Raw genomic sequence first — 18,124 nt, 5'->3', positions numbered from 1 at the left:
GTTGTGGTAGCATAAAAGGGGTGCTCTTCTATCACAATATTCGAAGATGGGGGCTGCATTCCCTTTGATTTATTTTTTTATGTGCATATTTTGTCTATGTGCTTCTCTCTCTTCTACCTCTTCATGCTCTGTGATATATTTTAATATTGGCTCATTTGGTATAGGAGCATTTTTTTTCCAGGGCATTTCTTGGCTCCTCTTCTAGGTATTCCACACAAATGACCCGCCACCCTAAAATATGAACTATTCCTTTCTTTATCACAACCCCAACATTTCCAACAAAATCCCCCACCTCCTAGAAGGGGTCTTATAATATCAACATACTTCCACAAAGGAGAATCAGAATTTGGTTGTTGTTCATTATTGCCTATGGAGGAAGAGGTAGATGCCATTGTAGTTCCTATGGCAAGAAATTTTATACACAATCAAAATAAAAACAAGAGAATGGAAAAAAAAATTAGGTAGATCTTTTGGACAATTATGAATCAAAGAGAAATGAAAAAATTTTAAAAAATTAAACAAAAACGAGATAAAATGAAAAACAACTTACCTCTTTCACCCAATAGAAGCTTGCAAAGGAGTAGGGATGAAGCACAAACACATGATCAAGCTTCACAAATCAATCTTCCAACTCCCTCTTCCTCAACCAAACTTTTGTTCAACCACCTGTTTGCTCCAACTCAAGATAAAACAATCTATTTGCACACCAAATGAGATATAAAACCCAGCATAAGTCATTTAAAATCCACTTCTTAGGGTTGTGGATGTCAAATATTATAAAATTTGCAACAAAACACTATTTGGCATCACTTTTCAACTGGGTTTGCCCGTGGTCCGACAAAATTCGCTCGAGTCAGGCCTGCGTTCGAACCTGATCCAACCAATTCAAACCAGCCGCATTGGTCACAGACCCTGTCTGAACCCACAAGCAGATTGGCCCAAGACTAGGACCCAGATCGAACTGGACCAAAACCAGGGGTCCAGACTAGCGAACCGGACATCCTAGGAAAATTCAATGCCAAAATTAAAAAACTGTCTACACCAATGCAAATCTCTCAAAATTCTACCACCAATAAAAAAATATTGCTTGCAACAAGGAGCTCATATGATTAAGAATGACACCTACAAAGTCCAAGTGTCAAAACCAAAATGCAAATGAAGTAGGGAGTTGGTTGATGGACAAAAATTGTTGATGTCAACATGACAACGCTGTGGATGAGGAAATGTGTGTGGTCGGATATGGGAGCTCTCATAGCTATGTTAAGGAAGAACACAAGTATCATAAGAGGGCCTTCGGTTTGGCAGCAATATTGAACCCATTATGCCAATTAGGCCACAAGATGGAAGAAGAAAGAGTAAATAGGATCCATCTTCCAAAGACAATGATCTTATAAGAAGACTATGAAGGGCCTTCCCTCTATGGATATTGTTAGTCAACATACACAAACTAAGAAAAATACTAAGAAGCAATCAAAGCTCAAAGGCTAAGAGCAGTGCGTTGGGTTCAACAAATAAGCCTTAGCTTGAATATTGCTAGATTCGACTATGTAAGCTTTTTTCTTCATCAACATTCCACATCACACTCTACGATCCATCATTAGGATGAGCAAGCAAAAAGCTTTATTCTATAACTAGGAGAGGATTAAAAAGAAGAAATGGAGCTTTACTCAGAGATGTGGCTGATAGGTAGTTTCAGCACTCTCTAGCCACCCAAATTTCAATGAATAGATTGAGAAGGCCTAGAAACCATTACTAGAGGCACTAGTGGTGATCTAGAAACGATTACTAGAGGCACTAGTGGTGATCTACAAAACAATGGAAAAAGGTCCTTGGTTCTGGGTATATGCTTCATTGTTCTGAAAATCATTGTTTCCTAGGTTCAATAAATTCAAAGAAGACATTAAAGTTTCTCCCATATGGGTATAGCTTCCAAACCTTCCTTTATATTTTGGAAAGCATTCTACTACAAAAAATATTGGAGTATCTTTCAAAAAAAATCTAGCTATGTTGCCTCATACATGCTTACGGCTTCAACGAAGATCCTTGTAAAAAGAGATTTATGTTGTGATCTTCTAGAAAAGATTGAGCTAAAGGTATGTAATAAAATCTAGATTCAACCACTAGATTATGAAAAATCCTATTTCCATTGTTGGTATTGCTTTCAGGAAGTACATAAGGCAGAAGAATGTACAAAATCTAAAAAGCCTCCTTGAAGATCCTCTTGGTGGAAGATGTGCCTCCTGAACATCAAATGGTGTACTACTCTTTTGAGTCAGCGCCCAATAGCCCTAGAGAGGAAGCATTAGAGTCTAAACAAGTCCTAGAGGTGGATAATGCAAGTGAGGCGAGCTGGTAATGGGGAAGGAAGAAAATCTTAAGGCTGAAATGGGAAGGAAAATAGTTGAGGTATCGCAAAGGAGTGAAGAGCAATTTATTGACTATAGGGCTGATAAGCAAAACAGAGTAAAAATGGATGGATGCAATTTACTTTTAGAATTATCATATGCCAACTCAGAAAAATATTCAGAGATGCAATGAAATTTAGGGCAGGACCCTACTCCTTGGAAGAGGATTTAAATTCAGAAGTTGGGAACAATTGTAAATATGATATTGAAGAAGGGATGTTTCTTTCTTTGCAAAAAAAAAATTGAATGGACACAATCAATAGAAAGAAATCTAAATCCAAAAATAATGTATCTTTGGAAATGGTACTCCAGTCTCATTTAAAACATAAAAACTGACTGAATTTTTGACAACAGGTGTTGATATTTGAGGTTTAAGGCGACTCTTTTTTTAGGGAAAGCTTATTAAGCCCTTATGGTTTCTGTTGTTTGGTTGTTGTTTGCTTTTCATGTACTCAGGTTTTATTTTTTTGGGTGGGCACCACTATAGAACCCCCGTTATATTATTGAAAAAGAAAAATATCAGGAATAACTTAATAAGGTTTAAAATGATGTCAATGATCAATTTTCAATATACTAAATTATAGATGTAATGCATTAAGATAAAAACATAATTGATGTGATTATAAATAGGTTTTGTAGATCTTATTGGTCTTAGAGGGCAGTAGAAAACATCAGCAGTAGCAGCTGCCGCAGAAAGAAGCACAGTCAAATTATCACACAATGCTCCACGTAATTCTGGAAATTTGTGATAAAGAATTTAGGTTTCTCAAATTGGCTTTCAAACCAACTTCTTACCAATAGTGGTATATGCCTCTGTCAAGTTAAATCAATTGAAGCAGTTAATAGGGCAGAAAAGCACAACTGAAGCTGAAAGTTTCAGTGTAGAATAAAAGATCAAGATCTTCAATTTGTAGAGAAAACAAGCACTGAAACTAAGAATCATTTAACTAATAGGCTCACTTAGGAAATAAGAAAGGCTATTAATTTTTAAGGATGTGAGAAGAAAACATAAACATGCACCAAGGATAATCATAGAAGAAGAAGTAAGATGACAGTTATAATAGAAAATAGCATAACGCTAACCTGGAGCAGAGTCCAAATATGTAAAGATAAGAAAGCAGCAGTGTAATATTTCTCAATGCGAGACCATCTTCTCTCCTGTGTTCTTCCTGTAAAATCGCACACAAGAATTTCAACATTTAGAAAGAAAAGCCTGCAACTTAATTATTGATCTCCAATGTAAAGTTATATATACTAAAAATCTTCCTAAGTTGATTTGATGACTCCTCTATAAGAAGGCAACAACAATTTCAATTTACATTAATGATCAAAGATTCAAAACAATTACCCATTCTATAATGAAAATAGCAGCATTTTTTTAGTGGAGCCATCTTAAAAGATAGGTTGCCTTCACACAGACCAACCATGAAGATTAATCAGGAACCTGACTAGTTTAATGAAAATTGCACATGGTTATTATTATAAGTGCTTCCTGTGGTGGTTATCCAGGACAGCAAAGACAGAGTACAGAAACAATGAATTTTAAGAATTTTAATTCAGTTGCCAAGCAATGCTCAATCTAGAGATGCCATTTTTTAGCGGTTCCTAATAGTCTTCATCCTAAATAGGCTGAGCAAAAGACATATATGAATGTTTTAGTAAAAACAACATATAGTCACAATATTTTTCCAAAATGTTCAAGCATTTCGTCAAGAAGAATATATAACTTTCACTATCCTGTAGTACAACGGTAGTACACTATATTGAATATCATATTTAAAATGGTTTTGATCATGGTCTCAAAAACATGCGGTCAAAAATGGATAGCTCAATTCTTCGTATCTGATACCACACAACTTTGGTTGTGTCAGCTAAGCTCTGCACACTTCTGTGGTAAGTTTAGAAAACAACATGTCATACCCATACACAAATATTCATATTTAGTCATGTTTCAAGCCAAAACCCTGCGGTTTCACATTTGTGAACCATACTCAAATCCTCATCTCCCATGATTAATGACATTGTCATTGTCATAGTCAACATCTTGGCAAGGCCAACAAAGTAATTTTCTGACACATCAAACAAGGTGAAGACAAGAACTCAGACAAAGAAAGAAAGGTAAACTGGTCCAAGAGAAGGAAATGGTACATCAAGGCTCATGGACCATGTTCTGTCAAGGAGATGTCCAAAATTCAATGATAAAACACAAAAAGCTGCATAGGTTGTCCAAGTCTGCAATCATTAGAAGGAGAGTCAATTTTAGTGAGCTTTGAGTGCAAAAGGTGCATAGCAAATCAGAAAGTTGCACTTTCAAGTTTATAAAAGGGCTCAGCAAGTCAAAAAGAGTGTTTCTGGTCTAAAAAGTGACTTAACTGAAAGTGGGAAAGTGTATTGCGGATCAACTTAAAATTAGAACAAAAAGCAATCATTAAGTGAAAATGTGCATAAGTTGTCCAAAGTCAATGAAAACAAGGTTACAAAAAAGTGACACTAGTGTTAAAAGGAATCATTTTCACTTTAAGGTCAATGTCAACCTGAAAATATAACAATAATTGTACTATAAGGGTCCAAATTAAGTGCTTCATTAACTTAATTGAAACTTAAAACATGAAAATGTTTTTAAAATGGCAAGGAGACCCCAAAATGCACTCATAAGTGAAGTGAAAAATATGAAAAATTGCACCAAGATCCTAAAAAGAGCACCCCAATCACTTAAATAAAGACAAAACATGAGGTGCCAAGATCCAAAAAGTGCACTCATGAAGGCAGGTGAACTTAAAAACATAAATAAAGCATGGTTGCCAAGAGAACAGTACTAATACTAGTATGGGAGATTGATACCAATACCAGTACATCTATTTTTGAAAAGTAGGAGACGGGAGTACTTGGAGACACCATTTTTTAATATAATTTATTAATTTATTAATTTGCTAACATTAAAACTAAAAATGTCATGAAATTGAACTTTCAAAACAAGAGTACTAGTAAAACTTAAGATTAATTTCAAAGTTTAAACACACAAATGTCAAAGAGTTAAAGATTTCATGCCACATATTGATATTACACATCGAAATTCAGAAATGTCGATAGCTTGATACACATACAAAAATCAAAAATCTATTGTTTACAATTCTATGTCATACATTTTTAGGCCTCAATTATGATTCTCTCCACATACTCATCACTCACAAGCTCAAGCTCCTCTATTGGCAGAAGAATTGGGGATATATCACTAAATCCATTTGCTTCAACTACTTCATCCACCAAAGCTGCAACTTTTCCATTAGGTGAAATTTGGTTCCATTTTGTTGAAGGACCCTCCTTGTGACCAGACTCTACATGAGAGAGAAGGCAAGGTGAGCTATGAATATACACTAGGTTCCCCATTTTCTTTGACCCTAATTGGTTCCTTTTCAGCGAATAAATAAAACCATAAGTACTCCAATTCCTCTCCAAAAATGAAGAGTTGACTGGTTGTGAGAGCAATCTTATTGCAAATGATTTCAATTCAGGGGTTTCACCTCCATGGTTCTACCACCACTCTATAAGGTCTTTCTTTGCATAAATATCATATAAGGCTTCCAAGGAAGAAAAATCACCATGCCCATGTTAACACTTATTCCACTAAGTCCTCATAATTGAAGCATCCTCATCTCAGCCATAAATAATTTTTATTACAACCCAAAATCAATTCAGTACCTTCCTATCTTCATATGGAGCCCTCTTATCGATCACTTGTATATCATACCATTTAGGATTTAAGGCGTAGGTAGCACAAAGAAGGGATGTGTTAAGCTTGTTCCATCTTCCATGTTTCTTTTCTTCTATCAAATGATATAGAGAAAGATCTATTGCATCTGTTATTTTCTTAACTCTTTCACACATGCAATTTATTTTTTCATAAATTTCTCCCAAACATGGTTTGTCTGAATTTGGAAATTCGATCACCTCACATATGGGCTTAATAAAGTCCACAACAAATTTAACGTCAGCCCAAAACAATCATCAAGGGCCACACCTTCACCTCAACTATAGTATCTAATGTAGATTGTCACCAAGATGCCCATGCGTTACTACTTGGAACACAGAGCTCCTTTGACTTGATAAAGAAGCTCAAGAAGAATAAAATAAGAAGCAATCTATGAATCAGCAAGTTTGAGAAGTTCCCCCTTAACAACTTTTTGATAAATGGCTTGTGTGTCATGATGGTTACATATGAACATCCGTATTTTTCTACCCTTTTCAAAGACATCCAAGAGTAACAAGAACTTGCCAATGACTTTGAGTGCATTATTCAACAAATGCACACACAAGGTGTCCAAAATATATGCCTATACTTGTTTAGCACCAACAAACAATTGCTTTACGAACAGGGGCAGCATCTATATAACAACTTGGATTACATGTGATGCCCCCACTTCCTCAATGCCATCACATAGCTGATTATGAAGGAATGTAGCATTTTTTTCTTGCCCTAAACAATCTATAGCCTTCAAAAAATAAAACCCTTTGTTGCATGTTACCATGATATTAAGTATTGGACGAATTCTAGCATCTATCCAACCATCAATCACAATACTGCATCCTTTTGTAGACCACACTCTTTCATTGGTGTGGTTTGTTGCTTAATTGAATATTATTTTTATAAATTAGAGTTGTGCAAAGATTTTGATTCCCAAGTAATTTATGCCCGAGTAGTCCATTATTGAGAGCTTGGACCATATACTTATGCTATTGAGTTTGTGCTGTCTCTTAGACCCTACTGTTTCCTATGCCTATTTGGAAGCTCTCTCAGTTTGTCATATGGATGTAATTTTGTAAAATCTTTCATCATGGACAGGGGGTTCTACAGATACCCCAATATGCAATCTAAAAACACATATACTATGTTAGAATTATAGTACCATCATCATTAAATAAACTAGGAAGCTAGGGTAGCAATTACAATGTTAAAGGAAAAATGTAGCTTGGGCCACAAACACATTCTGAATTTCAAAGGGAAAAAATTAAGAGTTAGAAAGAAGACTTTTAAGGGAAAAATAACAACAAAAAAATAAACTAAGTAAAATTGTAATCAAATTATTGAAAAATTACTTGAACTTGAATAATTTGGACACCAAATATTATGCATGAATACAAACTGCACAAAAACAAAGTTTAAAAGTCCAATTTCGAATCAGTAAAAACAAAATTTTAGTGGGCGCTCATCTTATGCATACCATTAAAGAACTGAACTTCCAGATCAAGGAAAAAATTCTACAGCCATGAGTTCTAAAATATTAGCACGTACAAGTAGAATTCTACAAGCATTCTTGATCAAAGAAGATCTCTCGACTTCATCTTTGGAAGTTAATGCACTGGTTACAAAGAGCATTTTTTCTGAATGAGCAAACTAGAATCGTAATTCAGTAAAGGTGCCTAAATCCTGCTGTATGTTATAGCTGTGGAAAGGAAAGGAGTAAGCAGAGAAAGAGGAATGGTGGTTGTGCATGTTGGATGAAAAATAATAAATATATGAAGCTTAAAAAAGTGAATTAGTAATGAAAAGATCACTAAACACATAAGATACTTCTTATAATAAGAGAACATGGCTCCTGTTTCGTCTATAAAAACCTCCTGGAGTGGGGTATTCAAGTGCATCACAGTTTCCAGCATACTAAGCCCAAAATTATCTACTTCCCATTTCTATACAACATTTTTTGAAATATTAAATAAAATATTCCCTTTGTGGACATCATATTTTTAGTACGCTAAGCCCAGGATGATCCAGTTGGCATTTCTATATACCCATTGTTTTTTATATTAACTTATATTTTTTCTGTTGTGAAGCTGTGAATGGAATGTTCATGTAAATATGTCTCTAGTATATTATACCTAATATGATCCATTTGATATTTCTCTGAAACTATTGCCTGAACAATCATTTATTAACATTGTTGTGTACATCTAGTTTTGATGTACATTACGAAAGTAATATCCTTAATCAGTTAATAATATCGTAAGTTATCACAACAATAAAGGTTCCTATAAGTATTTGTCTGTAGCCTCATTGTCTCATCAAGTGTTATGCAGCATGCTTGTATACCTGACAGACCGATCTAGGGTTATATGATTAACACTGAAATATGTCTAATACAACATTTCAGGCTTGAGTTAATGAATGAATGACCTCAAAGCCTTAAGCAAAAAAAAGGCCACCAATTGCCCAATGCTCTAATACGAGGTGATTATATAATGCTACCACAACTTGCAGGAAAGTTTGCATAACAAGAAAACCAAACAATCAAAAAAGTGAACACAAACAATGGTTCTGAGCATATCTAGTATTTAATGCTACCCTGACTTGTTTAAGATCATAGATGACGCTCAATGTAATTGTGTTATAATGCGAGCAACATCTTATTAGAAATCTTGTGATGAAATTGACTATAATATCAAGCTAAATAACACGATATCCTCCACATGTTATAACAATAGCAAGCTCCTTATAAGATTCAATGGTAGGGCAACGTAATAGTGTTCTAATGCCAGCAACATCTTATTTGAAATCTTCTGATGAAATTGACTATAATATCAACCTAAATAACACAATATACTGCGCATGTTATAACGATAACAAGCTCGTTATAAGATTTCAATGCTAGGGCTTGGGAAGGAAAAGTATAATATGCCCAAAGAAGGTATTTTAGTATTTAGAGTCTAGACACATGCATTCAAAATATGCCTTGAAATAAAAGACTAAAATAAAAGAACAAACCAGTCTTGGGCAATAAGCAATCACAAAGCCAATTGTAAAGGAGGTAAGACATTTAACATATTCAAAATGACACAAAAACAAGATGATATGATCTGCAGCTTCCTAAAAGGATGCTGAAAACTGCTGAAGAACAAAAGCCAAGTTGTTAGATACAAACAATGTTCAGGAAGATAAGGTTTATTCAGTATTAGAAACATATCCAGTGTTAAGATAACAATAGCATTCAAAACCACACAAATGCTTTGTTTGGAAATGAATATCTGCACAATACATTATGCAGTGAATATTACATATTGTGCACAAAATGGCAAGCATACAGCTCAATATATGAAACTTTGATGCCAGTTACAAGCAAAGAAACATATGTTCCTGTAACTAGCAATAACTATTGCCCCAAATGTCAATTTAATTAGTGAGAGAAAACTTTCAGGTAGATTTATACAAATATAAGGATCTGCATTTATCCTTTCCAAGGCATTGTAATCATTACAAATGCATTACAATTCAATAGTCATAAGTTCACAACACATCCTTCCATTCACCATCATAAGCTAGCGTAAGAAAACTGTTTGGGAACCACGCCCTGTTTGCAAATCTCATACATATCCATTGAATTTCATAAGACTCATTCGGTAAATCAAAGGACGCTTACCTCAAAGGAAGTTGCCAGGGAAGCAAAAAGCTTCGCTCCAAAATCCATACCAACTGAAGCTGCAATTCCTGAAACAAAAGCAGCAAAAACAGCTGCATACCTTCAAACAAAAATCCAATCCAGGAGACTGTTAATTTCTGAAATACAAATCAGAACGCAATGAAAAGAACCTCTGACAAATTTCCAGATGCAGTTAAGCTGTTTATGAATATTCAAAATTGAAAAAAAATAGTTTCATAAATGCAAGAAGAGTGTTGTCATAGACTTCTGATGTAACATGACAATCACCTCAGTGCTTCTCTATGTTTAAAAACCATTTCTAAGAACTCAACACATCAGTTATGTAGATTTAAGAAAAATAAAATGGTACAAATTTTGGTTTCAGAATTATTTCCACTGTACTCAACCTATGTTTCTCAGAGATTGTCTACGATGGCTTCAGATCTCCTATTACTTTATGAATACAAAAAATCAAAAGCAATTAAGCTTTACACTTTTAGAAATAGTAGAGTAACTACTATACAATGGAATCCAGACTGATAAAAAAGTTTTAAGTAACATTTTCAATGAATAAGTTTATACTGGAAAATAACAGCATGTATGCAACTATTTATCTAGCACACTCTATCATGCTATTCATTCCCCAAAATGGTAAAGCAGTCATAAAGAAAGTATCGTTTCAGTGAACTAATAGGAAGTGAATGCTAACTGGATGAACTGTGACCATAACGATTGATGTTGTAATATTAATAAAAAAACAAGAACCTCTTTTGATTCTGCAAACAATTAGTGGAGTCCAGGGCAACACCCAGGTTGGCATTTATGGGGTGCCAGCAGCCCCTCATAAAGGGGTTCAAATGTGAGAACCACTGAAAAAAAAAAATTGGACCCATGTAGATGGTTTTTCTGACCCATTTTATTGTAATACAACTTAGCGGTTTCCTATATTAGTGTGCCTATAAACACTGGTGCATTGATTAGGGGTAGTCACAAGCATGAAATATTTTACTATATTGTGAATAATTAAGTTCATACAGTGAGTGTTGCTTTTGCCGGGCTTTTCCCTAAAAGGTAGATTCCCTTGTTATATTGTGAGTATGTCATTACTTTCTTTCTACTGCATCTAATTTTCTGTCAAAGTTGGTTCTCCTCCATAGGTTTCTGAGTATTTTTCTCTTCAATGTTAAAGCTAACTTGTACATGACACAAACTAGGACCACTGAACACACATCTAGCTGAGCCTAATGACTAACTAGCTATCTTTCAAAAAATATATCTAACTTACACCAAGAGATATCCTTCTTGAGGCACCTATTCCACTTATATATAACAAATTGATTAAAAATAGGTGCCTCGGGAAGTATATCTTTCAGCATATTTTAGATAAAAATTTAAAAATGGATATCCTACTTCTATTTTACTTTAGGATTATTTAAATTTTATTTTACTTTTTACATGAGTAATAGTTATTTTATTTTACTTTATTTTTATATGAAGAGCTATTATTGTTTATTTAAGAGTTATTTTATTTATTGAAAAGATAGTTTATTTTATTTTAGAATTGTGTATTTCAGATAATTTTTTATAATTTTATTCACAAGTTATATTTATTTGTTATTTTATATAAAGAGATTTTTAAATTATTTTATTTACTTAATAATTATTTTTGTTAGAAGTCTATATATTTGTCATTAATGTCAAGAGATTCTGAAACTCTAGATTGATACTGAAATTGCAATCGGTTGGTAGAATTTGGAAGTTACAGACCTATCTTCAATGATAGTATCACACCATGTTGTTGCAGATTTTGTGTCTTGGAAATGTTTGTTTTGACCTTGAATCAGACAGAAGCAACAAAGAGGAAACCGTGTTATTATGTCCACAAACAAAACAATACATTCTTTATTTACTGCGATTTCAGATTATCAGTTGGATCAGATTTTACGTTACCATTATGTCTTCTTGGTCTCGGACTGTGTCTACATAAAAGTTTCACAAACTAAGAATGCTTGGCAAACGTATTGAGCATTAATATCTGTGGGGTTTGGTTGACAAATGGTTGGTCTAACTGTTTCACCGATTGTATTAAGCATTGCTAAATTTTACATATATGGTTGGAAAAGCAGTTATAACCGTGGAGTTTAAAGGTTGTGAATAGATATGATTCATTTGGCTTTTCATGACAATGTTTTATGTCATCGATGGGAAGATATATGATCTAAGCAGTTGTATTGTTTAAGGTTGGTTGAAAGAAGTTATGAACTAATTGTTAACAGCCAACCAAATCAGTTATAACCGGCTGTAACTGTTAACTGTTTGTAACAATTATCAGGTTCTATTTATATGGATGTAAGTTTGAGGCTTGGAGTGTGTGTGTGGTGTTGAATAATGCTTAGAGTTTGATAGTAAAATCTGTATTTATAAGAGCAGAAGATTGTGTGTTATTCAGAACATAAAAACTCATGAATAAGGCTTTGTGTTAGAATGCCAAACGAGGTGTGTAAGATGCTGAGAATCTGAATGAGAATGCTGATGAGATGATGAAAAGAACCTTGCCATTGCAAGATGCAGAGAGCATGCAGATCATAGTGGAAGATTGACGTATACAGTAATTATATAATCTATATGTTGCTTAATTGATTCTGAATATCAACAAGATCAGCAGTGATATATATGCCATTCCTTTGCTTGATAAAGTTGTGTTGAGTTGATGTAAACAGGGTCTTTCTAAAAGAATGCAGACAGGATAGAAAAGTTTATTTGCAAATTGAATATAAGACTGATTCATATTTGAAAAGATTATGATGTTCAGTTTGTAAATGTATGCTTCCAGAAAAGAATTCTTTTGTTTGTGACATTCTTATGGTTGATGCCAAAGGATGCCGAGTTGGTGCTCAGACTGAAAAGTTGTGTTTGTAAGAGTTGGTGCTCTCAAGCAAGAAATTTGATGATTCCTTAGGGTTGGTGCCCTAAGTATTGCATACACTTTTTGCGAGGCTGGATTAGGACAGTAGATCCTAGCAGCATTTCTCACCGTGGTTTTTCCTATTCCAGGTTTTCCATGTATTTCATATGTGTTGGATCCTATGTGCAGTTGCATTCTTTTCAGTTCTGATTTTTATTCTGCTTTTCAGTTTATCAAGTATGCATAATTAATTAAGGAATTGAAATTTTAATCTACTACTGATTCAACACCCCCATCTCAGTAGTAGAATTGTGTTCTACAATTTTATTTTATTTTACTTTAGAATTATTTAGGAGTTATTTTCTTTGTATAAATTTTACTTTAGAATTATATAAGAGTTATTATCTTTGTATAAACTGCATTATTTTATTTTATTTACTTAATAGTTATGTTATGTTTTTTTTTAAATAGATGTCGGCTCTTTAATAGTTTTTGTTAACACCAATATTCCATGGAGTTTTAGGACTAGGGGACGAGAAGACGAATTCCGGAGATGTGGGTACCAAGAGCCTAAGTTTGGGGATGGTGAGGGGATGATGGTGGGGGGCCGGAGTAGGGCGGCACATAAACGTATAGTACTTGAAAAATTAGTTATAAATGTGTAAGGAATAGGAATAAGAATAAGAACTATAAATGAAACTTTGCCACACTATGTAAAGTTTACACTAATAAACATTAAAAACATGAGAATGATTGCATTGAAATTTGAAATTTGAACATTAACAATGGTGGGCAAAGATTAGAAACTTTGGGAGCAAATCAAGAATAAGTATAAGAATTGCAAATGAAACTCTACTAAACTAAGTAAAGTTTAAACTAATAAACATAAAAAGCATGGCAATGATTGCATTAACAATTAGAATGGTGGATGGAGGGTTGGGGTCAAGGGGTAGTGCCCCTTGTGGGGGTTTGGTGTAGAGCTCCCAATGAGGTCAAGAAGTAATGCCCCTTGCGAGGGTCTGGGAGAAAAGCCTCTAGTGAAGCCAAGGGGCAGCACACCTTGCATGGTCTGTAGGCAAAGCCCCCAGTGTAGTCGGTGAGGGGATCTGAGGGCAGCACCCTTTGGGTGCTCCATAGCACAATATAGGGCAAGGTCGAGGGGCGGAGCCCTTGCCAGCAAGCACAAATAGGGCCTTCAAAACCTCATCATTATGAATGTCATTTTCACATATTTTTCACCATTTTTTGTTTAGGGTTGGATTTTCTAACTGGGGATGATGAGACAGTCCTAGGAGTCCCCGGGACAGCCAAGGGACTCCTAGAAGTCCCTGACATCCCGACAATAGTCGCAGTGTGACGGGGGGACATTTCCCTCACATCCCCTTGTCTCGAAAACGTGGGGAACACATCCCCATGGTTCAATTGTTAGCACCACTACATTCCATCACTTCTTGCCACTATAGTTATGCCTCTTGGCAAGAAATTGAAAATGAATTCACTTGCTACATAATCCATGCAAAATTGTCAAAGTTGTTTGTTCTATCTCTGAAGTGCAGCTTTCATCATTTTGCAAACTACAGTGAGTATTTTAGAGTTGGCTACTATCTAAGACTGCATAGAAAAAGAGATTGACATTGAGAATCTCATCCTTCTTGTACTCGCTTCTCATAGATATTCAATGCTCTAAGACCGTTAATCCAAATCTATGCAAAATAACTTAGGGACAAACATAGTCAATGAGGAATTTTCCTATCACATTGATGGAAGTTAATTAAGCAACATGCACTCAAATGAAGAAAGCTGAATGCACAACAAAGAGATGAGATAGAATAAATCACATCAAATAAAGAATCGCATTTCACTATAGTAATACTATGTTACCGGTCCTCATACTCGTTCAAGTTTGGGTTGGGGGATTCAATTTGAGGATTCGATCAAAAAATAAAAATTGGGGTTGTGTTCACTTTGGGTTCGTCCATATATAAACATATAAAAATAAAATATATATACATATTTTAATATATAATAATATCTGTCTTATAAATATTAATAAAGTTCATAAATAATAATATAATATAATAATAAAAATATAAAGAAAGATAATATTAATAAAGAAGAAATATAAATACATTTTTATTATAAATAAATATCATTTTACTTTTTTCAAATTTCGATATAAAGATGCATTAAAAAACTATCATGTATATCTTTTTAAAAACTATGTAAAATATGTCAAGAGATATGAGAGAAATTGATTAAACAATCATTATTATTTTAAACATATATTATTTGAATGATATTTATCAAGTATTAATTATAATCCTAATCTTAATAAAAATAATATAATTAAAAATTAGGTTTACAATCATAACTATTATTTTAATTAAAAAACATTATAATGATAAAACAATTGTAATATAATCCTCATATATTTAACCCTAATTAGAACTCATTACTAAAATAGAGAAAAAAAAATTAAATTAAAAATTAAACCTAAGACCTTACCTAAAACATAAAACAAAAAACTTAGGAAATGAAAAAAGAACAATAGTGATGGATGGAGAAAGACTCCATCCTCCACTTAATCTTCATCCTATGATTTGATTCCTTGATTACAGACATTCCCAATTAGTGATAACTGGATTGAATTGAATGAATTTTAATGATTTCCACGAGACCAGTACTCTAAGGGACCAAGAATCACATCCTAAGCCATCTTCAAGTTCTACTCGATGTTAGTCTCTGATTATGAATCTTTATCAAGAAGCTAATAGTATTGTGAAGCCTTGCTCCCTCGAAAGTTGGTTTAGACAACCCTCCTTCAAGTTGTTCTCATATTGACCATAGATATCTTGGTCAGCAACACATTCAAAGATAAAGTGTCATTCAATTTCAACTACCCCTTTGTTCTCATAATGAGTTGCGGATATGGCCAGCTCCTCGAGCTTGGACATTTGCTCATTCATATTGTTATTATACATAATACATCAGCCCAACTAGATAGAGGGCATAGATGCGACGAGTAGATTTGAACAGAGGATATTTTTGCAGACGCATTACATTGGATTCATGCTTGGATGGCAGCTCAAAATTCCGAAGATTTGTGACAGGTTCGCCTAGGTTTGTCCTGGACGAACCCACAATGATTTTCATGAACCCTACACGGACCCCCCCTATGAATTGAACCCAAATCAGACCCAAACCTATAGGTTCAAGGGGCTGAACCGGTAACATAGTAGTAAAATGGCTCTGTACACAAGTTCTCTAAGATGAGACATGTAATCCTTCATATGAAAGCACTTATATAAGTACATTGTACTTATAATACATATTGTATAGATCACACAATGATGGCATTTAGGTAGATGAGGAAATTCAACTTTAATCCATCATAAACTTACAAGGATTGGATTTGTAACTGACAAAAATGTCCCATCTGTACAAGGCTCCACTATAAATTGGAGTTTGGTGCAGCAATGGCTTGGCCCTGAATATCAGAGGTGGTGCTGACTAGACTTTGGCACAGTCCGTATTCACAAAAAGGTGACTTTGGCACAGTCTGTATTCACAAAAAAGTGACTTTGACACAGCAGCTATTGGTGCATAATTGACACAAAATTGAGGTGGGTATCAAACTTTGATTTTGGCACAGCACTGAATATTATTGCAGGCATGGGTGCATACAGCAAAGTTGTACATTGATCGAGAAGTTGCCCTATTAACTAATTTGACACCACTTGATAGTCATTAATAAATACACAAGAGATGTGATTGACAATAAAAGTGGGAGTGATGCTCATTTGAGTTACCCACTTACCCAGTATATGGCCATGTTTCACTTCAGAACCTAAACCATAGCGTTTAGCTTATTGTAACTATAAATGCATGCCTCATTTAAGTTATTCAGTGTTGATGGCAGATCAATACACCTTGATCGGCAATACTTTGTGCACTATTGTTGTTCTTGAAGAGTCCTCTTCGCTACTTTTAAATATCCATGATCATAACTTTCTTTATCATCTGATTGGTATTGTCCATGACCCGAACTAGCGTCATTCTCTTGTGGGATGTGTTGATGTGTTTTTATGCACTTCAAACACAGAATAAAATACCAAAAGTATTCTATCCTCTCTTGATCAAAATCTTCTTGGATGCTAAATGATGTGATCAACCAAGATGACTCCAAGGTTTCTTTAGTCAGGTCTTGATGTGTAGATAGCTCAATTGGTTGATGCGATTGTTGGTAATCCAAGGGGACTTGCATTGAGTACTTGAATGCTTGAATGCTTGGATGTTGCTGGAACATAGACTCTAACTACTTGCTTGGAAAAAAAAAAATGGCAAAAGACATAAAGTTTAGAGATTCTAATCTAATGCTAAGAATGTAGGAACGATGGACAATCTTTGGTGAAACTCGACTAAGCCTTGCTTTTACATGCAAAGCAACAACTCCACAAAGCTTAGTGTGATCTTCTAAGGAAAGCAAAAATGATGTTCGAATTACTATCAACAACAAAGATACCATCAAGGTGATGCATATCAAAGTGTCAATAGCAATTGAAGTTAAGCTCATTTAAGGATTCCAGTTGGCCGCACAAGGCAAACTTATAATCAGCAAATTGTTAGTGGTATGGATATATGACTTTCGCCATTGATCATGCACAAAGTTCTATCATTCATCTAATCAACATGAAAATGAATTGAGAAGTAGAGACCATGCAACTTGTTGAAATAACACATTAAATTCACCATAGCTTCAACGAAATCATATGCTCTTTACAACAAAGTCTTGGCAACAATCTTTGCCTTCTCCTAATCTAACTTCTACTCTAATTGATAACTATTTTCTATTCTTCTACTATTGTTGACCTATTATTAATTCCTTACAAATGAGAAGATTGAGCCTTATATAGTTAGCTCTTTACAATGAATGGCTCAGATTGATTCACAATCAATGGTCAAGATTACATGATAGAAACCCTAATTAGGGTTTGTTAAAAACTCCATTATGGCCAATGAGAATATTAAACTTAGGTTCAATATTGAATGTTAACCAATAGAAAATGAGGGTAGGTATCTCAAAGTTTGTGTCTCCATAAGATGAGTCAAGTGTGTTGCATCTGGACATGTTGACATGGAACCTCTTGATTGGATGAGTGGTGACTAGGATACCATCTCAATTTGCACTTGTAGACTTGATAGATCAATACAAAGTGTTTGAGCAATATCTCTTGATACTCAACATTATTCAGTTTGCTCAATGTGATGTGATGGTTGATCTTCGATGTGATATGATGGTTGATCTTCCCTTATTCATGATCTTAATCTTGTCATTCCTTGGTATCGTTCTTGACTTCATGTTGTGGAATCCTTGATTTTTCATCACTTCCTTTTAGTGTGAATCC

The 18,124-nt window shown here is 34.4% G+C and overlaps 1 protein-coding gene across 3 annotated transcripts in view; it reads right to left on the bottom strand.

Moving 5' to 3' along the window:
* Nucleotides 1–18,124, bottom strand: part of LOC131052122 (uncharacterized) — a 184,223-nt gene that overhangs the window by 89,767 nt on the left and 76,332 nt on the right. For all 3 annotated transcript variants that reach the window (XM_057986722.2, XM_057986721.2, XM_059219807.1), the window contains 2 exons: nucleotides 9,815–9,914; nucleotides 3,489–3,574 (listed from right to left, as the gene is read on the bottom strand). In XM_057986722.2, the coding sequence (XP_057842705.2) occupies nucleotides 3,489–3,574; nucleotides 9,815–9,914 (186 nt within the window). The remainder of the gene's footprint in view (nucleotides 1–3,488; nucleotides 3,575–9,814; nucleotides 9,915–18,124) is intronic.

This window comes from Cryptomeria japonica, chromosome 4 (genome assembly GCF_030272615.1).
Source record: "Cryptomeria japonica chromosome 4, Sugi_1.0, whole genome shotgun sequence".
Taxonomy (NCBI): domain Eukaryota; kingdom Viridiplantae; phylum Streptophyta; class Pinopsida; order Cupressales; family Cupressaceae; genus Cryptomeria; species Cryptomeria japonica.
Note: the sequence above shows the minus strand (reverse complement) of the source record. Positions and strands in the feature narration are given on the sequence as shown.